Here is a 23,262-nt window from a genome sequence, read left to right as displayed (position 1 = left end):
GGGAGTTTCGCAAGGGAGTTCTCCAGGTGAAGGAGGAGCAATACAGCCCCCGTTTGGGCGGACAGGGGGCTGCAGACGGGAGTTTGACAGAGGGAGGCTTACGATGGTTAGGAAGACCCGCAACACCTGTGCCAGCACTGCTTCTGTCTCCTCCACCTGCGCCTGTAGCCAGACAGAGCGCCTGAGCATGGATGCTTCTACCCAGATCCTGGTGTGGTTTTGCAGAGACTGTAACTTGCAATTTCCACTTACTGATATCCAGGCTGGGGGGACCATCCAATGTGAAAGGTGCCTGCTGGTGGAATCTCTCAGGCAGCAGGTGGGAGAACTACAGGAGGAGGTGGCTAGGTTGAGAAGCATCCGAATCCACGAGCAATTCCTGGACAGTGTCCATGTGGAGACAGCTGAGGTAGCTGTCCCAGTACACAGGATTGCTGATACACCACTGGTGGAGGAGGAGATGGCTCAGGGTGGACACTGGCAGCTGGTTACTTCTGGCAGCAGGCAGTGCTCCACCCCTGCTCCGAACCCTCCCGCTGTGGTAATAGGTAACCGTTATGCTCTTCTTGATACAGGAAAGAAGGCATCACCCCCTACAGTAAAGGAGGAGAAGCCTCGTACCCCTAAGGCTGGAAGGTCTGCTGCCACCACTGCGAATAGGAAACGTAGGGTAGTGGTGGTCGGAGACTCTCTGCTGAGGGGGACAGAGGCGCCCATCTGTCGCCCTGACATTTCATCTCGGGAGGTATGCTGCCTGCCGGGAGCCCGTATCCGAGACATTACGGAGGCATTGTCGAGGATTATCCAGCCCTCTGACTACTACCCCATGCTACTCATCCATGTGGGCACGAATGATACTGCGCGGTGTGACACTGAGCGGATCAAGAGTGACTACAGGGCTCTGGGAGTACGGGTGAAGGAGTTTGGAGCGCAGGTGGTATTCTCTTCGATTCTTCCTGTCAAAGGTAGGGGCCCGGGCAGAGACAGATGCATCATGGAGGTGAATGCCTGGCTGCGAAGATGGTGTCGCCAGGAGGGCTTTGGCTTCCTAGACCACGGGATGCTATTTGAGGAAGGACTGCTAGGCAGAGATGGCGTTCACCTTTCGAGGAGGGGAAAGACCCTATTTGGACACAGACTGGCTAACCTAGTGAGGAGGGCTTTAAACTAGGTTCGACGGGGACAGGTGAGCAAAGCCCGCAGGTAAGTGGGGAACATGGAGACCTGGGAGATGGGTCGGAAACGAGAGGGAGTGTGGGCTATATTGGCAGAGAGAAAGGAGGGTCAGGAGAAAACCGGGAGGAAAGATCAAACCAGTATCTTAGATGCCTATATACAAATGCGAGAAGTATGGGTAATAAGCAGGAAGAACTGGAAGTGCTAATAAATAAATACAACTATGACATTGTTGGCATCACTGAAACTTGGTGGGATAATACACATGATTGGAATGTTGGTGTGGATGGATACAGCTTGCTCAGGAAGGATAGACAGGGGAAAAAGGGAGGAGGTGTTGCCTTATATATTAAAAATGTACACACTTGGACTGAGGTAGAGATGGACATAGGAGACGGAAGTGTTGAGAGTCTCTGGGTTAGGCTAAAAGGGGTAAAAAACAAGTGTGATGTCATGCTAGGAGTCTACTACAGGCCACCTAACCAGGTGGAAGAGGTGGATGAAGCTTTTTTTAAACAACTAAAAATCATCCAAAGCCCAAGATTTGGTGGTGATGGGGGACTTCTATCAACTATCCGGATATATGTTGGGAAAATAACACAGCGGGGCACAGACCATCCAACAAATTCTTGGACTGCATTGCAGACAACTTTTTATTTCAGAAGGTTGAAAAAGCTACTAGGGGGGAAGCTGTTCTAGACTTGATTTTAACCAATAGGGAGGAACTCGTTGAGAATTTGAAAGTAGAAGGCAGCTTGGGTGAAAGTGATCATGAAATCATAGAGTTTGCAATTCTAAGGAAGGGTAGAAGGGAGAACAGCAAAATAGAGACAATGGATTTCAGGAAGGCGGATTTTGGTAAGCTCAGAGAGCTGATAGGTAAGGTCCCATGGGAATCAAGACTGAGGGGAAAAACAACTGAGGAGAGTTGGCAGTTTTTCAAAGGGACACTATTAAGGGCCCAAAAGCAAGCTATTCCGATGGTTAGGAAAGATAGAAAATGTGGCAAAAGACCACCTTGGCTTAACCACGAGATCTTGCATGATCTAAAAAATAAAAAGGAGTCATATAAAAAATGGAAACTAGGACAGATTACGAAGGATGAATATAGGCAAACAACACAGGAATGCAGGGGCAAGATTAGAAAGGCAAAGGCACAAAATGAGCTCAAACTAGCTAAGGGAATAAAGGGGAACAAGAAGACTTTTTATCAATACATTAGAACCAAGAGGAAGACCAAAGACAGGGTAGGCCCACTGCTTAGTGAAGAGGGAGAAACAGTAACAGGAAACTTGGAAATGGCAGAGATGCTTAATGACTTCTTTGTTTCGGTCTTCACCGAGAAGTCTGAGGGAATGCCTAACCTAGTGAATGCTAATGGGAAGGGGGTAGGTTTAGCAGATAAAATAAAAAAAGAACAAGTTAAAAATCACTTAGAAAAGTTAGATGCCTGCAAGTCACCAGGGCCTGATGAAATGCATCCTAGAATACTCAAGGAGCTAATAGAGGAGGTATCTGAGCCTCTAGCTATTATCTTTGGAAAATCATGGGAGACGGGAGAGATTCCAGAAGACTGGAAAAGGGCAAATATAGTGCCCATCTATAAAAAGGGAAATAAAAACAACCCAGGAAACTACAGACCAGTTAGTTTAACTTCTGTGCCAGGGAAGATAATGGAGCAAGTAATTAAGGAAATCATCTGCAAACATTTGGAAGGTGGTAAGGTGATAGGGAACAGCCAGCATGGATTTGTAAAGAACAAATCATGTCAAACCAATCTGCTAGCTTTCTTCGATACGATAACGAGTCTTGTGGATAAGGGAGAAGCTGTGGATGTGGTATACCTAGACTTTAGTAAGGCATTTGATACGGTCTCGCATGATATTCTTATCGACAAACTAGGCAAATACAATTTAGATGGGGCTACTATAAGGTGGGTGCATAACTGGCTGGATAACCGTACTCAGAGAGTTGTTATTAATGGTTCCCAATCCTGCTGGAAAGGCATAACGAGTGGGGTTCCGCAGGGGTCTGTTTTGGGACCGGCTCTGTTCAATATCTTCATTAACGACTTAGATATTGGTATAGAAAGTACGATTATTAAGTTTGCGGATGATACCAAACTGGGAGGGATTGCAACTGCTTTGGAGGACAGGGTCATAATTCAAAATGATCTGGACAAATTGGAGAAATGGTCTGAGTTAAACAGGATGAAGTTTAACAAAGACAAATGCAAAGTGCTCCACTTAGGAAGAAAAAATCAGTTTCACACATACAGAATGGGAAGAGACTGTCTAGGAAGGAGTACGGCAGAAAGGGATCTAGGGGTTATAGTGGACCACAAGCTAAATATGAGTCAACAGTGTGATGCTGTTGCAAAAAAAGCAAACGTGATTCTGGGATGTATTAACAGGTGTGTTGTGAGCAAGAGACGAGAAGTCATTCTTCCGCTCTACTCTGCTCTGGTTAGGCCTCAGCTGGAGTATTGTGTCCAGTTCTGGGCACCGCATTTCAAGAAAGATGTGGAGAAATTGGAAAGGGTCCAGAGAAGAGCAACAAGAATGATTAAAGGTCTTGAGAACATGACCTATGAAGGAAGGCTGAAAGAATTGGGTTTGTTTAGTTTGGAAAAGAGAAGACTGAGAGGGGACATGATAGCAGTTTTCAGGTATCTAAAAGGGTGTCATAAGGAGGAGGGAGAAAACTTGTTCACCTTAGCCTCTGAGGATAGAACAAGAAGCAATGGGCTTAAACTGCAGCAAGGGAGGTCTAGGTTGGACATTAGGAAAAAGTTCCTAACTGTCAGGGTGGTTAAACACTGGAATAAATTGCCTAGGGAGGTTGTGGAATCTCCATCTCTGGAGATATTTAAGAGTAGGTTAGATAAATGTCTATCAGGGATGGTCTAGAAGTATTTGGTCCTGCCATGCGGGCAGGGGACTGGACTCGATGACCTCTCGAGGTCCCTTCCAGTCCTAGAATCCTAGAATCTATGAATCTATGACTGCCTTGTTCTGCTCATTCCCTCTGAAGCATGTGGCTTTGGCCAGAAGTCAGAAGAGAGGATACTGGGCTAGATGGACCATTGGTCTGACCCAGTATGGCCATTCTTATGTTCTTTTTTATGGCACTTGTTGCCTTTTGCTGACACTTTAAATTAACGCTACTGCTTAAGCCTTGTATCACAGATGAGGGTGAAACAAACTGCAGTCAATACCTGTCTGTTCTCCCACCTTATATAAAGTGCTACGGCCCAGGTTTTTAAAGGTATTTAGGCACTGCTGAGCTCAGCCTTGCAATACACCTAACTAATTTAGGAGCCTGTCAGTCTCAAAGGTGATTTGGGCACCTAAATCCCATCAACTGTCAATGGAATTTTAGCTCCTAAGTGCCTAAATCCTTTTTGGAAATGACATTGAGGCTCCTAAATCAGGTAGGCATTGCAATGGTGAGCATAGCAATGCATAAATACCTTTAAAAACGTGGGCCTAAGCATCTTCCCTCTATTTGAGCCTCTCCCAGTGTCAGGTATTTTGCAGTTACCACTGAAGGTTGTATGCGGTAGAAATAAAAAGCAAATTTTTATGCAGCTGGGATGGCAAGAAAATAACCTTTACTGTGAGATGAAAAAATGAAATGTGCCATGTATGATCCCACAATTTCACCTTTATATTAAAGGAGAATCACTTAATTTTTGGAAGTTTCACTGTAACCCAACATTCAGTTACCTGACATGACCGCACAACTGGGGAATGTAGGAGTGGTGTATAGGATGTTAATTCTCTATATACACCATGTACAGAATGGACATAGTGCTTAAAGATGCTGCCTTTCCACTGATCAGGATGTCATTGATCAGTGCTCAGGATAGTAGCCTTTATATTAGAGATGTTACAGAACTCATAATAGCTTCAAGGACCTTCCAAAACGAAGATGACAATTGAGCCCATTGGTATATGGTAGTGCATTAAAAGAGATTAAATCATGTATTACAGCAATGTCAAACTAGATAAAAGCTGCTGTCTCCAAAGGAAAATCCATTCATTTAAAGCCCTTAATTTCCTCCAGAAAATGTAAATTACCCGGATTGTGCAATTCAGTTCTTCAATAACACTCTTGTGAAGGAGAATAGCGTCAGTATAATCTGGTATTAGCTCAGCAGCACTCTCCAATTCCACCTGTCCTTGTTTAAGCAGAAATTGGATAGTCAAATCCAGTTGAAACCTCATCTTCTCCTCTCGTAGCCTAAAATTGCAGAGAACCAATAGCAGTTTTTAGTGATTGATAAAATGCTTGTATTTTAAATCTCTATGCTCAGAGGGTAACAGAAAGATTAGGAAATCATCTGAAAACCAAAAAGGGTCACTCCAATTTTCATAATTCTTTGTGTTTGCTAATGACCAAATGCATGTTTCAGCAAGCGTTTTCTCCCTCACACCCTGTTTTCTCTTATTTGCTCCTACAGTGAGTGCTTCTTTCCATATAGACTGTGTTTTGTCTTCCCTGCCAGGTCAAGCAGAATTTAAAAGGGAGAAAGCCGCTACTGAACAAACAAAAACTTTATCAATAATTGTAAAGGAATCACAGAAACCTCCCCCACCCTAGTCAAGTACATTTCTTTTTGTATAAACTATCTTCTTGGAGTTTGTTCCCAAATAACACTCTCATCTAAAAGGTGATGAGAACCAGATGGTGTAGTAGTAGCTGATAGAATAAGAAAAATACAGCGTTACGCGTTTGAACCTCTCATTGAAGTCAACGCTCTTTCAGAATTGGGCTCTACGTCTCTTAGATGAGTTTTAGAGAAAAGTGTGATACAGTACAGAACTGTACACTTCTCACTAGACTTTTAATTCTGTGTCAGCAGAGTGCTAAAGTGTAGATGAATGTGAATGTAAGAATAATAAGCAAAATTACATATTGAGTTCATTTAAAATTTTTTCAATGTCCATCCTTATCTTCTCATCATCATCCATCCTTTTCTGGAGAAAGGCCTGCATCTCCGCTAGCGTCAGGGCTTTCCGTTTCACCTAAGCAAACAACATCACAACTGCTTGAACACACTGAACTTTGCAAATGTAGAAGAAAACCTTTAATGGTAGACAGACTTTTGCTCATTCTTCACAAGAACAGATTTTTAAGAGCTGGATGAGGGAGCAAGCTACCTTCCTGACTCCCATTAAAGTCCATGCAAGTCCACAGTTTTAGTCCTTACCTGCACTTGGAAAGTTTACCCTTTACTGATGCATATTTTGTTCCTTTGAAAGGAAGGTCTCATTTCCTTCTCACTTCAGCAAAGCAAAATGGATCTTAGCTACATCTTTGGATATTTAAGGTTTACATCTTGGTGACATTAACCTCAATTAATAGGGTAACAGGGCTTTCTATCAACATGTTATTAGGATTTGCTCTTGATGCTTTAGGAAGGAAGAAGCGTTCATCAGGGTAAACAAATGCAGCAGATGTACATGTAGGTTACAGATGCAGAATGGTATAAAATACCTTGATGATTTGCTTTTGTTTTGGTGGGGATGGGGAAGAAGAATGAGAAGGGATCCTTTGAGACAGCTCCTACTTCCCACTTACTTTCTTTAGAGGAGAGCAGGATGTGGCTTCCTCGGAAGCCATTCATACTGCTCTGTATCTGCTGGAAGAGGGAGCTTTGCTAAAGAGTGATGACTACTACACTCTGGAAGTGAGCTAGGGACTCACAGATCACCTACACTGTGCTGCCACTTGCTTAGTCCTCAGAACTTGATGCACTGGGTTAAGATCCCAAAGCATCAAAGAGTATATTCCAAACAGTAAATCAACAGCAAAATAAACCTGATGGAAATCACTTGACGTACCAGCTGTTCGCCTTCCACTTTTGTTCGTCTAGCCAAACAGAAACGTTCCCAGACAGGCAGGTCTAATCCCTCAGGCATGTTTTCAGGGTCATCCATTTCATCTATGGCTTTCATTAAATGGGCGAGTGCCTCTTTGTAAGCTCTGGCTGAGCCTGGCCGATCTCCATAAGGGTTAGCAGTGTCAAGGTGCATCTTGATCTTCTGGGCTCTGGTGTCATCAACCATGGCATACATAGTAAAATAAATATTTTATCTTTCTTCTTACTTGCTACATAGAACAAGGTCTTGTAGCACTAAAAACACTTCACATCACTCTCTTAATCTCTTGCAGCATGCAACCAGGAAATATTATTTAAAACACATAAAAAGACATGTTTTGGGTGGTTATTTATTAATTATTATAATCACATTTTAAATAGCATATGTAATGTGGGTAGAGGAGAAGATTGCTTTAAAATGTCTGTCAGTCATCCATATGATAGCTGATCATCAATAATGGTTAATGACCATCGTCATTACAGAGGTGCAGTTTTAAAAACAGGTTAGTAATCAATGGCCTACTGCTAACTAAAATACTTCACAGAGCTTAGAAAATAGAATCTCCCCTCCCATCATAAAGATAAAAATAATAACATGTAGAAAATGGTTTGAGTCAAAGGGGAATTTTACCTTGGTCGGCGTTTGTAAAGTTTGAAAAGATGATCAATGTGATGCACCGGAACATCAGAAAATTCCTTTTTAAAGCCACGTTCCAGAATCTAGCAGGAAAAAAACACAGCAAAACATCCGCATGCACTATCCTAGAAATACAGACTAATGATGAGGCATGCTAAAAGGTGCTAGGTGGAGTCGGGCTATTTCATAGATTGCCTCTCTCAGAGATGACAATTTACCATGTCTGCTGTGCTTTTTAAAACACAGAGAAGTGTCTACAAAAAGTGAGACTAGCAAGTTAAGCATAGACAGTGGACTTGGCACTTTGCAAGAGATACAGTCCTTGCCCAAGAAACTTACTAAGGCCTGATTCTGATTTAGCCAAGAACTTAAGCATCTGAGTATTCCCATTGACTTCAGTGTTTCATCAATCCGTATGGAACTACTCACGTGCTTAAGTGTGCTACTGAACTGGGGCCTAAATACTGTATATTCTGGAGGAGGAGTAGCACTGAACCTCTTTTTATTTTTTCTGCAATTGCATCTGCTTGAACATATGACTAAGACTCTTACTTTGTCTTCAGCTACTAAGTTGTCATAGGTCTCTCTGTAAGCATCAACTTGTGCTCGTACAACCTGGACCTCCTCTGAAGTACTGAGCTGTAACAAAACCAGATGGATTTCAGTAACAGAACTGAAAGTAAACACAGCTGTTGGAATGCTATTCAAACATATTACACATGCTGAAGAGACGTCTTTTCTCAGCTTAAGATACAACAATTGGGTTAAATTCACCTCTGGTGTAACATGCTCCTAAGCAGACAACACAGACAGCACTCAATATGTCATGTGCCTGTCTGATCTCTAAATTGGATTCCTGCGAGGCTTTCTATATGGGGCTACCTATAAAGACCACACAGAAGGGTCAGCAGGTGCAAAATTTAGCTACCCAACTGCTTAATGAGGTTGGTCATAAGAAGCACATGATTCAAGTGCTCTATAGACTGCAATGGCTTACTATGCAATTCAGGATGCAATGTAATGTGTTGACAGTGGTCCCTAGCTACCTGAGAGTCTGCCTCTCTCCCTGAATAGCATGACAGGTGAGATCAACTAGTGCAAGAGGTCCCTAGGTTTGCACGTCTGTAGAACTGGTCCAACAACAGATTAATAGGTGAGCTTCCAGGACAAAGCAGTCAGAATTTTCATTCTAGAACATTTGTAGTCCTGAATATACTTGTGTATAAGTGCAGAAACCCGTTTGTTTTGAACTCCAGTCACTATGTTGGCTTATGCATGGCTCGTCAGTGGTGGGCAAACCCCGACAACTTCAGTTCCAGGAAATTAATTCAAATTTCTCCAAATTTACCACTTTCTTCTTTAAGAAAGACGGCAACATTAGATATCCTTTTGTGCAAGGTTCTTGTAGCAAAGGCATTATCAGTGCTACCAGACAGATTATAGACTGCCACAGGATACTAAAATTGTGTATTTGACAGATAGTGGCATGCTTTCCTCAGGGTATGGAAATTTACACATGTAATTCCAGACAAGCTGGGAGAAGTGTATACCCAAGAAGATGTGTCTTTATTACAGGAGTCTTCTGCCACCCTTATAAAAAAAATAGATCAAGGGCTGTGTAAATCATGGGGGAAATTATTTGTAGCAGCTTGGGCAACATTTTTATTTGTAAAGAGCAGGTTCCATATGCAAATAGTTGGAGTCTTACAGTCCAAGTACTGGACTCACCTTCTCCTTCCGCTTCTTGTCAAGGAAGTGATTCAGTCCGGCTTCTCTTGTGCTCAGCTCTTCATCCAACAGCAAAGAGTAAAGGAGGTTGTTTATTTTGAGTTCCTCCTGTGGAAAGATTGTAAGGAGAAAGAAAGATCAACACTCTTGTGGCTTGGAGATGGAGATAAGAAATCCAAGATCTCTGCCTTACCTGGTATATGACCATCTCTGATTTAACTTTCCGCTCAAAGAGCTTGCTTACGGTGTCATCAAAAGTTTGTGTTGTTTCCTGAATGGAGGTTTGAAGTTTCTTCAATTCAGTTTCTAGTGTCTGGGGGGCAAAGGGGAAGGAGGAGTATTAAAGCTAAAAGAATGTGCATACTTAAATGTGTGAGGGGTGGAGAGATGCACAGCTAGTGAGCACTTGGGTAGGGACCGTCTTTGTGTTCTATGTTTGTACAGTGCCACTCTGGTCCGTGACTGGTGCTCCTAGGTTCTACCACAATACAAATAAATAAAGTAAATAAATAAATAATATAATACAGTGATGACATATCTAGAAAACAGACAATAAAAATTGACAATGGCTCATTTATGTACATCATTAGACCATTCCTCTTCAGAAGCCATGAATGCCAGCTTGACTATCTTCTGCTCAGGTGGAAATCCAAGGTTTACAAAAAAACAAATTTTAGTCATGCTGGTCTGACAATATAGGGACCGTCTTGTGAGGTGCTGAGTTCCTTCTACTCCTGCTGAAGTTAATGGGAGCTGAGAATCAGACCCAAACCTAGTTATTTAAATCAAAACTTTAAAGTGTGTGGCTATAGGTTTTTTATTTTATTGTTTAAAAAGAGATTACGTAAAATACCTTTGACCATTGACTTGCAATGAAACTGAGGAGCCTAAAAATGGGACTCAGGAGCCTACATCACTTAGGCACTTGAAAATATAACCCAAAGATTAGTTTTTATTCCAGTTAGCACTACTGAGCTGAGAAAGCTGTTTCAGAATTAGCTAGGTTCTATTTTGAACCATCAAATTCAGCTAAATTCTGGGGAATCATTACATTATTGATAGTATTACAGACAGAAGGAGCCCAGATTTGTTTAAACCAGGCATGATGGGTATTGGAGTGTGCAGCGCTTCATAGGATCAAGCCCTTTATTTCCACCACCACATAAAAGTTGTATTGGAGTAAAAAGTATCAGAGACAATGTTATAAGATAGTAGAAAAAGAAAGGATCTTTCAGCCAAAAGGGCCCAACAAATGACACATTTGGAATGAGGGTGTGGCAAGGCTGACTGTTCTGCTGCCCAAATTCCTCTTTGAAGAATAAAAATTGTGAAATTCTGTGCATCTGATATCCTCATGCCCTGCAGCTCTGTTAATGGAATTCCAAACATCTTTCTGGAAATATTTGTACATTTGTGATGGAAAGCAATAAAGCAGTTTAATCAGACTTGGAATGTGCTAGTTATCACAGGTAAACCTCATCTTTTCTTCTTTAAGTTGGGGCTTCACAGGTAACTTTGTTAATTTTTAACACCTATTGGCATTTTTATTAAAATAAATCTGGTTTTTCCTCCCTTAAGAAACCGAGGTGAGGTCATATCAATAAATCCCGAGAAAAATAAGAAACTGTGTTTAAGGACCCTGAACAAAATCACCCGTCTCATTTTATTTTACCTTTCTGTATTTTTCCCTTTCTTCATTCAGCTCCTTAACTTTTTTCTCATATTCCTTGAATACTTTCTTTTCTTCTTCATTCCAAAGGGCATCAGGTTTAGAAACAAAAGGAGGTGCGGGAATCTCCTGAAGATATCAAAACAGCCATACAATTCATGAGCAACATCAATTCTCCATTAAAGATCACCGAGGAAAAGAACCTACAGCACCTCAGTAATAAACCTCCCAAAGTTTATTCTGAGCTTCATCTTAGTAGCAGCTGGAAGAACTACACAAGCCTTGGGCCCAAAGATTGTATATCTCTGCTTCTCTGATTTGGCCCTATTTTATGGTCCTTGACTTCCTGGAGTAACACCGGTGTTGAACCTGCAGCACCTGCATGGGATGGAGCACTAACTACACCTCCTAGCAGCACCAATGGTTATGGTGTGCGTAACATGGCCATTTTTGCTTTCATTCTCTCTCAAAAAATCGTCAGGTACAATAAAATACAAGTGAAATTTTACGGCAAGCTCAGTACTACTATTATTGCTAAAAGATCAGTTTTTCCATTACAAATCCCTTAATTAACTCCTAAGCCAAGATGAACTTTCATTTCCTGAAAACACATCAGCTTTAGACAGAGTACTTGGGTCTCTTTTACCTTTTCACTCTAGAGCACCATTTTACTTTGACAGCAGATGTTTTCTCCCTCTATCATTGCATCAGGCTTCTTTTGCTGTAGAAGGTAGAGCGAAGCAGCCTCTCCTAAGATCAAGGCCAAAACCCATTTTGGAAATAGCCATTAAAGAAGTCAGGTATCTATACTTGCTACTCACTCTACAGCACTACCACGTCACCTCTGAAGCAAATGAAGCCGACACACTAAATTCCTATGGTCACTGCTTAATCTGGGTCTCCTAGAATCATCTGATTTGAAAGGGAACTATAGTGGATTGATCTTCCCATCCATTCTCCTGTACAGTGGAAGGACTGATTCAATGTCCCTAAATCATCCCTGTTAGCAAGGTGTAGTCTCACCTGGAATAGCTCCAATTATAAGAGTTCCACAACCTCTTGGGTTATCTTGTTCCATTGCTTAATCCTTTAGAAATATTTGCACTGCTAGTGAAAATTCATATTTATACAAAAAGATCAAAGGTTTTCTCTTTCAACACTATTCTTATGACAAAACATTTTCTCAGGAGTGGTGCTTAAGGCAAATTTTCACCATTTCTCTCCTTTTAAAATACTTGGGAATTCCAGTTAGAATTCAAAAATGGTGAATTTTATTCAGTTCTAATCACAACAACTGTTACTTTAAATCAAATGAGAGAAACAACTCACTATCTTCAAGATGTCTTCCTTTTTGATTTCTAGGACCCCACTCATCATGTCATAAAGGGCACGTTGTCTTGCACTGTTCTGGAAAAGATAACAAATGAAATGAAAATGCTGCAGAACAGGGTACTTGGATGGCATAAGCCTTTCACCTCTACGGTGCCAATGAGAATCTGTGATATGTCGCCAGTGAATGAAATGCTGACCTATGTGAAATACACTAGCAATCTCAGTCTGATTTTTTGGTGGACAGATGCCCATTTATCAAGCAACTATCACTACAATGGGCACCCTAGTTTTTTCAGAAGGGATGTTCTTCTTAGATTGTTTGCTCATTTCCATTCCATGTCAGGCGTGCACAGTCGCTGGAGATTTTTTTCCTCAGTGGCATCCAACAGATCCTGGTGAAGGCGTCCTTCCTGGCGCTTGGCCCAGTGGACAGTGGGCTATGCAGGTTCAATGGCCTTTTTGGAATCCATGGGGTTTTCCCCTCAGTACCGGGTCTGCTTTTCAGATGCTCATACTCAGTGGTGTCTGAGAGAAGGGCTCCTCTGTCACACTGACCAGCACCCGACCCAGACTTCGGTACCGAGCCCAGTACCAATATTCAGGACTTGGACTACATGATGTGGTCAGTGCAGAAGAAGAGGGGGAAGGCCCCCACCAGTGCAGGCCTCTTTCTCCCCAAATGAAGCAGTTGGGGTTGAGCGGGTTGACGCCTCAGGGCATCTTCAGAGCTCACCAAGAGCTATTGTAAAGGGTGGCTCTGAACCTAGGGCTGGAAGTGGAGGTGCTTAAAGAATCCTTCCAGAGCATGAGACATCTTGGCCGCAGTGGCCCTACCCCTCAACAAGACTGTTATGGGTCCAGTCAGAAACCAATGGCAGACCCCATCCTCTCTGCCCCCCACTTCAAAAAGAGCAGAGAAAAAGTACTTTGTTGCTGCCAAAGGGTATGGGTACCTATATTCCCTTCCCCTTCACGGATCCCTTGTGGTTGTAGCAGCCAACGACAGAGACAGGCAACGGCTGCGGGGTGCAGCCCCCAAGGCGAAGGATTCAAAGAAGCTGGACCTGTTTGGTAGAAAGATTTATCCTACTGGGGGGTTACAGTTCTGCATTTCCAACCTGCAGACATTGCTAGGAAGGTACAACTATAATGTCTGGGACTCCCTGTCAAAATTCAAGGATTCACTGCCCCAGGAGTCCAGACAGGACTTCTGCAGTCTTGTGGAGGAAGAGAGGGCTTATAGCCAGCCCTCCCCTCCAGGTGGCCCTAAACACAGCTGACATGGCTGGCAGAACTATGGCATCGGCGGTAGTCATGCGAAGGTGCTCTTGGCTCTAATCCTTGGATCTACCACTGGACATTCAGCTGTCCATTCAGGACCTCCCGTTTGAGGTAACTTCCCTGTTCTCTGAACAGGCAGACACAAAGCTCCACGGCCTGAAGGACTCTAGGGCCACCCTCAAGATTTTGTGCCTTTGTGATCCAACACCTTTGAGGAAGCACTTCAGATCTCAGCAACCAGTCAGCTTCTCGTCTCCGCCACCACGTCAGGACCTGTTTAAGAAATGAAGCAGGGATTATAAACACAGGCAACCGCCCCCATCCACTTCAGCCTCTCTACTGAACCCTCACAGATATCCAGGAGACTCCAAGCACAACTTCTGAAGGGGCGCCTGAGGGCGTTATGTCACTTCACATCCCAGATCCTGCCTCCCCTTTGTTTTCACACTGACTCTCCTACTTAAGCCCAGCATGGTCCCTCATAATCTTGGACCATTGGGTGCTGAGTATAGTGGAGGAAGGTTACACCCTTCAGTTTTCTTCCACCCTCCCAGTACCTCTTCAGGGATCCTCCTCATGAGCAACTTCTAGTCCAGGAGGTGCAAGCCCTCCTAGGGGTCATGGAGGAGATGCCTCAGAACTTGAGAGGGAAAGGGTTTTCTCCCATTATTTTCTAATCCTGAAGGCCAAAGGGGGTCTCTGACCCATCTTAGACCTGCATTGCTTCAACAATTATCTAAAGAAACTGAAGTTCCGCATGGTCTCCCTGGTCTCCATTATTCCCTCCCTGGATCCAGGGGACTGGTACTCTTCCCACGACTTGAAAGATGCCTATTTCCACATCTTCATTTTTCAGGGCCACAGAAGGTTCCTCAGGTTCATTGTGAATCTGACCCACTGCTAATTCATCGTCCTCCGCTTCGGCCTGTCAGCAGCCCCTCAGGTTTTCACAAAATGCATGGCAGTGGTGGAGGCTTCCTCAGAGGTGAGGGGTACGTATCTGCCCTTTCTTCGATGACTGGCTGATCAAGTGCTGGTCCAAGGCCTACATGACAGCCAGCATCTGCCTGATCCAAGCTACCTTCTGAGCCCTGGGGCTATTGATAAATGAGCAGAAGTCACCTCTTGTTCCCATCCAGAGGATAGAGTTTATTGGTGCAGTGCTCGATTCCACCTGGGGCAGAGCCTTCCTCCCAGAGGCTCGCTTTCAGACAATGTCATCTCTGATATAGCAGGTCAAGGCCCACCCTGTCACGACAGCTCATTTCTGCCTCAAGCTTTTAGGTCACATGGCCACATGCACATACATTGTGCAACACGCGAGCCCACACCTCAGACCCCTTCTAGCTTGGCTGTCCTCGGTATACTCACTGAGCCATCACCATTTGGACTTGGTGCTTACAGTTCCTGTCCCAGTCCTCACCTCCCTCGACTGGTGAAGGGATCCCTGGTCGGTAGGCTTGGGCATTCCCTTCATCAGTCTCCAAAACTCAGTATCCCGAATGCACCCGAGCTAGATTGGGGGGCTCACCTTGAGCACCTCAGGACTCAAGGTCTGTGGTCCCAGGAGGAGCTCTCCTGGCCATAAATGTCAGAGAGCTCAGAGTGGTCTGCCTAGCACGCCAGGTGTTTTTACCCCAGATTGCAGGCAAGATTGTGCAAGTTCTTATGGACAACACGGCAGCCATGTTTTACAACACCAGGCAGGGAGGTGCACGCTCTTTCCCACTCTGTTAAGAGGTTATTCGCTTGTGAGAATTCTGTGTGAAGCACTCAATCCAGCTTGAAGCGTCTCACCTTCTGGGAGCCCAGAACAATCTGGAAAATCACCTCAGCAGATCTTTCTCCTCTCACCACGAGTGGTTCCTTTGCCCTGATATAGCCAGGATCATCTTCCATTCGTGAGGGACTCCCCTCATAGACATGTTCACAATCAAGCAAAACAGAAAGAGACAACAGTTTTGCTCTCTGTCTGGGTGCAGCCCAGGCTCGCTCACAGATGCCTTCCTGCCTCCTTGGACAAAGCATCTGTTCTGTGCATTTCCTCCCATTCCTCTCATGCGTAAAGTCTTACTCAAAGTCAAGCGGGACAGAAGAAAGGTTACTCTCATAGCCCCAGCGTGGCCACACCAGCCCCGGTTCAGCACGTGATTGGACATGTCAGTAGTGACCCCATTGCCATGCCCTCCCCTCCCAGACCTGATCTCACAAGATCACGGCCGATTGCTCCACCCGAACCTCAAGGCCCTCCACCTGACCATGTGGAAGCTCCATGGTTGAGCTGGCTGGTCGGAGCATGTCCACCAGGTATTGCTAGGTAGTAGGAAACCATCTACTAGAACAGGTGTCGGCAACCTTTCAGAAGTGGTGTGCCGAGTCTTCATTATACACTCTAATTTAAGGCTTCGCGTGCCGGTAATACATTTTAACGCTTTTTAGAAGGTCTCTCTATAAGTCTATAATACATAACCAAACTACTGTTATATGTAAAGTAAACAAGGTTTTCAAAATGTTTCAGAAGCTTTATTTAAAATTAAATTAAAATGCAGCTCTTATCAGTTTGGTGTGATCCTTGTCCTTGCTTTTCCTTGCTGAGTTTTCCAATGTCTGGCACGTATTTGGATACTTTAAGCTGCACACAGGCTTCTGAGTGATCAGTTGTTAACTGGGTCCGAGAGGGACAGAGGACAGATTTCATGTGTGAAAATACCTGTTCACACAGGTATGTGGATCCAAATGCTGAAAGCATTGCAAATGCAATTTTCTTCAAACAGTTAAATTTCACTGGCACGGATGTCCAGCAGGTCAGAATAGAGGCCCCATGATCTCTCTCGGTAGCTTCAAGTGCGCTCCGCAGATCCACAAACTTTGATGTCCACAATTCTGAGCTTTTTAGCTGAATAAGTTGCATTTCAAAATCTTCAACACCCATCCACTGAAATACAGACAAATCCAAGTCGCTTTCGTTGAACTTTTCAGGTTTAATTAGAAAAGAAAGCATTGGGCCAAATCGCTGGAAATCTTGAAATCTGTCAGAAAATTCTGATTCCCGTTCTTGCATGTACTTTCCAATCTCATTGACACTGACAGTGCAACGTGTCGATTGCTCTTTTATGTGTTGGAAGTAGCGGAAAGTAGAAGTTTGAATATCCCTGGAAAAAACTGCTAGTTTCACAACAAATGCTTTCCAGGCTTCATAAAGATCCAGAACTGTTTGCCCTGCACCCTGGAGACAAAGGTTGATTCGTTTAGGTGAGCAGTGATATCAGTTAGAAACATGAGCTTACACAGCCATTTGTCATCATCCAGTTCGGGGTAGTTTTGTTCTTTTTCCGACAAAAAGGCCTTGATTGCCTCAAAACAGTTTACAAAGCGCACCAAAACCGTGCCACGACTTAGCCACCGAATGTTGCTGTGAAGTGGGATGTCATTATAAGCACTGTCCATCTCTTCTAGCAGTGCTTGAAATTGTCTGTGAGTCAAAGCAGATCGAGCAACAAGGAAATTCACAATTCGCACCACTGTATTCATCACATTATTAAGCTCTGAATTAGAAATTTTTCCACACAGGTTTTCTTGATGGACGATACAGTGAAATTTGACTGTCGGATGGCCAATTTGATCTTCAAGTAACTTTACAAATCCCTTCTGTTTTCCAACCATGGCAGGAGCACCATCTGTTGTCACACAAAATATTTTTCTGATGTCAACTCCTCGTTCTTCAAAATGGTTTACAAAACTTTCCAGTATATCTTCCCCCCTTTGTTGTGCCATGCAGGGGTTTTAGGCAACAAAGTTCCTCTTGGATTTCATCGGAAGCACAATATCTTGCAACAACTGCCAAACGTGGAACGTCGTTTATATCCACGCTCTCATCAACTGCAACACTAAACACTGCTGTGTCTTTCAATGCAGTCGTCTGCTTTTCCTTAATGTTTTCTGCCATTTCACTTATGCGTCTCTCAACTGTTCTGGCAGAGACAGGCAGTTCTTTTATTCTAGATATGATCGTATCTTTATTTGGCAAATCATTGAACAAAATCTCCGAACTGCTGAGAAAAACTTCTTTTATATATTCCCCATCTGTAAATGGCTTTCCGTTTTTTGCAATTCACTGTGCAATCTTGTAACTTCCTTCTATAGCTTGATTTTTACTTACACTTAAGCTTTTAAAAACTCTGCTTTGCTTCTCATAGGCTGCTACTGCCTTTTTGATTGATTCAGTCTTGTCTGCTTCGTCAAGAAAGGTTTTCTCATGCTTCATTTCAAAATGTCGTCGAACACTTGATGTGCGACAAACAACACTTTCATAACAGAAAGCACAAATAGCACGGTCCTTCTTTTCAATAAATCCAAATGCGTCTGTCCAAGCAGGCTGAAATGATCAGACATCTAGTTTCGCTTTCTTAGGAGCTGCCATTTTGTCAAATGTTCCCTTCAACTCTCAGTGGGAAAAAAAATGGCGATAGAAGGCAGGCACAAGGTCAAACGCAGTGTGGTCTAAGATAAGCAATTTTAAGATGGGGGTGCTGAGCTGCACCCCCTCTTGCCTGGTGTGCAACCCTCACTGTCCCAGGCTGGGGACAGTGGGCCACAGCGGGGAGGATGAAGAGGACTGATCCAAGGCCAGGAGCAGAGCCCAGGGTGGCCTGCTGGGACTCCAGGCCAGAAAGCAGGCTGAGCAGCGACTGGAAACCAAGATTGGCAGCTGAGGTGAGTGGAGTAGGTGGCTGGTAGGCCTGAGCAGGGCTGGAGGCCTGGACCCTGTCTGCAAGGGAGCCTCCAACCGGAAGCAAGGTGAGTGGAGCTGCGTGGTGGGGACCCCTGCTGGCGAGGGGCCAGCAGCCAGAACCCCAGAACAGCAAATGGCTCAGCCCGCTGCCACTCTGGGGTTTCTGCCCCCAGCTCCTGCCAGCTGAGGTCTCTGCCCGCTGCCAGCCTGGGGTTCCTTCACCCAGGCCGGCAGAGGGTGCTGAGTGAGACCAGTGGCTGGACCCCGGCTGGCAGGAGCCGGCAGCGGGAACTCCAGAGTGGGGCGGGCTGAGCGGCTCAGCCCGCCGCCGCTCTGGGGTTTCCACCACCGGATCCTGCCAGCTGGGGTCTCAGCCCGCTGCCAGCCTGGGGGAAGGAACCCCAGGCCAGCAGAGGGTGCTGAGTTGGACCCGCAGCGGGACCCCGGCTGGCAGGAACCGGCAGCGGGAACTCCAGAGCGGCGGTGGGCTGAGCGGCTCAGCCCGTGCCACGAAAAATTGGCACGCGTGCCGTAGGTTGCTGACCCCTATACTAGAATGACTTACCTTGCCAAGTGGAAGCGTTTTTCCATGTGGTCATCCCAACGAGGCCTCTCACCCGCTAGGTCATCTCTCCAGTCCATGCTGGAGTATCCGCTTCATCTGAAACAACAGGGCCTAGCCACTTCGTCGATTAAGGTACACCTAGCAGCCATTTCCACCTTCCACCCTCTGGTGGATGGTAGGTCATTCTTTTCATGAAATGTCCATACGCTTCCTCAAGGGCTCAGAGAGACTTTACCCTCAAATTCATGAACTCATTCCCCCGTGGGACCTAAACCTGGTCCTGTCAAGGCCCATGGGCCCTCCCTTTGAGTTGCTGCCATCATGCCCTTTGTCATATCAATCATGGAAGGCCGGCTTCCTGGTAGCGATTACCTCAGCCAGGAGGGTCTCAGAGATCAGGGCCCTTACATCCGAACCCCTGTATACGGTGTTCTTTAAGGACAAGGTACAAATTTGCCCCCACTCCGCATTCCTCCCGAAGGTGGTTTTGCAATTTCATAGTAATCAGGCTATTTTTCTGCCAGTTTTCTTCCCAGAACTGCATAAGAATGTGGAGGAGGAGCATCTTCACATCTGGCCTTCTACATAGAAAGGACCATGCCATTCCGTAAATTCACGCAGCATTTTGTGGCAGTAGCAGACAGGATGAAAGGCCTATTAGTTTCAGCCCAGAGAATTTCATCCTGGATCACTTGCTGCATTTGCACGTGCTATGAGTAGGTGGATGTCTCATCACCTGCCATCTTGACTGCTCATTTGACGAGAGCTCAGGCTTCATCAGCGGAGTTTCTGGCCCAGGTCCTAATCTAGGACATTTTCAGGGTAGCGACCTGGTCATCAGTACATACCTTCTCCTCCCACCATGCCATCACCCAGCAGGCTACAGATGATGCCAGATTTGGTAGGGCAGTGTTGCAAACCACATGTCCATGAACTCTGAACCTACCTCCTTGGGTACCACTTGGGAGTCACTTAACATGGAATGGACATGAGCAAGCACTCGAAGAAGAAAAAACAGCTACTGACCTTTCCATCATTTTTCTTTGAGATGTGTTGCTCATGTCCATTCCACGACCCATCCTCCTTCCCCTCAGTTGGAGTTAGCTGGCAAGGAGGAACTGAGAAGGTGTGGGGCTGGCTGGGCCCCTTATACTGGCCCATGAGCACACAGCATTAGAGGGTATTAGAGCCAGCCCGACAGATACCACTCCGGCAACTATGCACGCGGTGTGCACACACCTAATGTGGAATGGACATAAGCAATACATCTCGAAGAACAAGAATTACAGAAAGGTTAGGGACTGTTTTGTCAATGGATGCACAGGCATGACCTACTTACTCTTATTAGGTGGTCAAGGTGTTGGCAGGTTAGTGTGAGGGAAGTTCCATTATCACTGCCTATGTTATACCTATTCTGTGGCCAGATATTTCTTCAAGGCTGGCGCAGATACATACTTTTTAAAGCCAGAAGGGACTATTGTGATCATCTAGTCTGAATCCTGCAAAACGCAGGCCAAAAAGCCTCACCCAAAAATTTCTGCATCAAGCCCATAACTTTTGATTGAGCTACAGCATATCTTTTAGAACACTATCCAGTCTTAAAATCTGTCAAGCTGACACCTTTCACCAACACTAAATATTTTTTTAAATAGCACCCCTAACTTAAACCCTTCCTTCCTCCATAAGATCTGATTTAGTTGGGGACTGGTCCTGCTTTGAGCAGGGGGTTGGACTAGATGACCTCCTGAGGTCCCTTCCAACCCTGACATTTTATGATTCTATGGTCTCTATTTAGTTCTGATTGTAAAGGATGGTGAAGGAACTGGACTGTAATATATTTAACTATAATTGCAATAATTCCCTAATGCTAAGTGAGTGGAATGTACCGATACAAAATTAACATTATTAAACAAAATGGAAGATAATGGAATATTTAGCAAGTAAAATACTGCTTCAGCAAAAGTACCAGAGCAGCAAGACGTCTTTCCATTTCAATCTTAGCCATCATCTCCGCTTTCGCTCTCTGCTGTGGGGTAAGGTATTTTTCAACTTTAATCTGTGAAGACAAAGAGAATCAGCTCAGGTTTTCCTCTGGGTAGGTTCTTTCACAGAACTGACAATGAATTTTTAGAAAAACATAATAATATGGGCTAGCATGCTTATTTCTTTGTATCGCTGCTCTAAGTAATACTCCTCAAAATGTTCACTCTCTTGTGAATATACAGTACAGATTTCTCTGTGCATAGTCCAAAAGCCATGCTCTACACTAATAAAACATAAGCTCTTTCCATTTTTTCTCCTGTAGATTGTGTTTTGTATGTTATGCATCTGGGTTTTGAGGTACACCACTACCCCATATAACGCAACCCGATATAACACGAATTTGGATATAACGCGGTAAAGCAGCGCTCCGGATGGGCGGGGCTGTGCACTCCGGTGGATTAAAGTAAGTTTGATATAACGCGGTTTCACCTATAATGCGGTAAGATTTTTTGGCTCCCAAGGACAGCGTTATATCGAGGTAGAGTTGTATTGGAATGGAGGGGACTGGAACATCTCCCTCATCTAACTAATGTAAAACCACACCACTAACATTACTCCCTTCCTTGTATCCCATCACTGACTCCTTTATCTGCTGTAGATTCAAGCTCCCTGTGTCCTCACCTTCACGGTTTTGTATTACTCCGCCTCCAGTTATAGTGCAACACTTAAGTCAAACATTAAAAGGCTCAAGTTCTGTTCTAGATCTAGAACCCATGGACTCTGAGTACATTCTACATTTGGCAAAAATACCACCACTAGTGTGTATGTCACACAAAACAAGGTGATGTCATGTGGGTTTCCAGGACTAACATGATGTAGAGGAATGCACGAACCTGAAATGAAAGAGGATCCTGCAACCAAATCTCATTTTGGGAGAGAAGACAGAGAGAAAAAGTGTAGATCAGATTAATAGAGTAGTGTGTGCCAGGAATTCTGTGATGATTCATAACTTGCTAATTGAATTTAGAGGTACTATGCTATCTATGCTTTGACACCAAAGTGACAGATACTAGCATCTGCAAAAACCGCCGATTTGGGATATATTCAGACACTGCACTGAAGGCAAATGATTGCCTATGAAGACATCACATTGAAAAAACAAATGTGTGAAACAACATAAGAGACTTTCACTCTAAGTCCCATCACAATCCATCATAGGTTTGCAGCAACAAAATTGTTACCATCTGATGGCTGTTCAATGACGTATATGAAACAAAGTAGTGATCTCAGTCCGGTTTCTAGTGGCTAGGTATCCACTTCACAATTAACACCCTTACTGGTAACTACTGTATGGGACTCAGAGATGAACAGAGAAACTAAACCATGCTCTCTCTGCCACAGAGGTGGTCCCTCCAGGTCAGGGTTTTGGCATGTTGTCCGGGCACGGTAACTGAGTCTACTGTCCATGCCATGCTGTACATGTTCTATGGATAAACAGAAGGCTTTGTTTTCCAGAGATGTTAGTCTAGCATCTTCACAAGCACAAAATGTAACTTTTTTACAGAGATTTTTTACAAATTTCTTTCCACTCTACAGACAGAATTATTCAGAATCTTCCACCAAAACCTGGAACATCCAAGGTAATGCAGAGTACAAAAAAGGGTGAATGTGTACATGGACACATCAGTTTTATGGCCACTTTCTTTATACTGACATAATGGCTTGAAATGATGGAGAACCAGAGAACTAAGTTTGCACAAGTGGATAAAAGGGAACAATTTATTTTTCAGTTACCTCTGAATCCTGGACAGTGAGAGCGTGCTCTGGTATCTCATCATCTGTCAGAGCTGGCTCCCAGACCACCTCCTGGAGTTCGAGCTGTTCTACGATTTCTTGGATCCTCAGGTTCCTTTCCTTTACACGTGCAATCTCCTGCTCCTTCTGTCGAGCAACGGTGTCAAACTCCTTATTAAAGGCAGTTTTCACTTTGTAAATGATGTCCTGAAATACAACACAAGGAAATGGCAACACTGAAAGGGTCACATCCTTCTTGACTGGACACCACTCACCAACAAGTCAGAAGACAGAAAACCAAGTGTGCCTGTGTGTGACTGTGTGTGTAAACTACCACACCTCCTTCATAATAGCCCTAAATGCAACATTCTAGTTTTATTAAGCATGCGAATGCTAACTGAGATGGGGGAAATGGCAGGCGGAGCTAAAGCTCATTTCTTCTGATTTCTTAGAACTATTCCATGCCTTTTCTGATACG

At 44.2% G+C, this 23,262-nt stretch overlaps 1 protein-coding gene across 1 annotated transcript in view; it reads right to left on the bottom strand.

Moving 5' to 3' along the window:
- CFAP43 (cilia and flagella associated protein 43) overlaps window positions 1–23,262 on the bottom strand; it is a 54,064-nt gene that overhangs the window by 4,889 nt on the left and 25,913 nt on the right. The window contains exons 12-22 of the mRNA XM_026651140.1: window positions 22,785–22,991; window positions 20,974–21,063; window positions 12,427–12,504; window positions 11,101–11,226; window positions 9,622–9,741; window positions 9,429–9,536; window positions 8,253–8,339; window positions 7,695–7,783; window positions 7,026–7,233; window positions 6,094–6,206; window positions 5,259–5,421 (exon numbers count right to left, since the gene is read on the bottom strand). Of these exons, the coding sequence (XP_026506925.1) occupies window positions 5,259–5,421; window positions 6,094–6,206; window positions 7,026–7,233; window positions 7,695–7,783; window positions 8,253–8,339; window positions 9,429–9,536; window positions 9,622–9,741; window positions 11,101–11,226; window positions 12,427–12,504; window positions 20,974–21,063; window positions 22,785–22,991 (1,389 nt within the window). The remainder of the gene's footprint in view (window positions 1–5,258; window positions 5,422–6,093; window positions 6,207–7,025; window positions 7,234–7,694; window positions 7,784–8,252; window positions 8,340–9,428; window positions 9,537–9,621; window positions 9,742–11,100; window positions 11,227–12,426; window positions 12,505–20,973; window positions 21,064–22,784; window positions 22,992–23,262) is intronic.

The sequence above is a fragment of the Terrapene carolina genome, unplaced genomic scaffold (assembly GCF_002925995.2).
Source record: "Terrapene carolina triunguis isolate 2854851 unplaced genomic scaffold, T_m_triunguis-2.0 Scaffold95, whole genome shotgun sequence".
Lineage (NCBI taxonomy): Eukaryota > Metazoa > Chordata > Testudines > Emydidae > Terrapene > Terrapene triunguis.
Note: the sequence above shows the minus strand (reverse complement) of the source record. Positions and strands in the feature narration are given on the sequence as shown.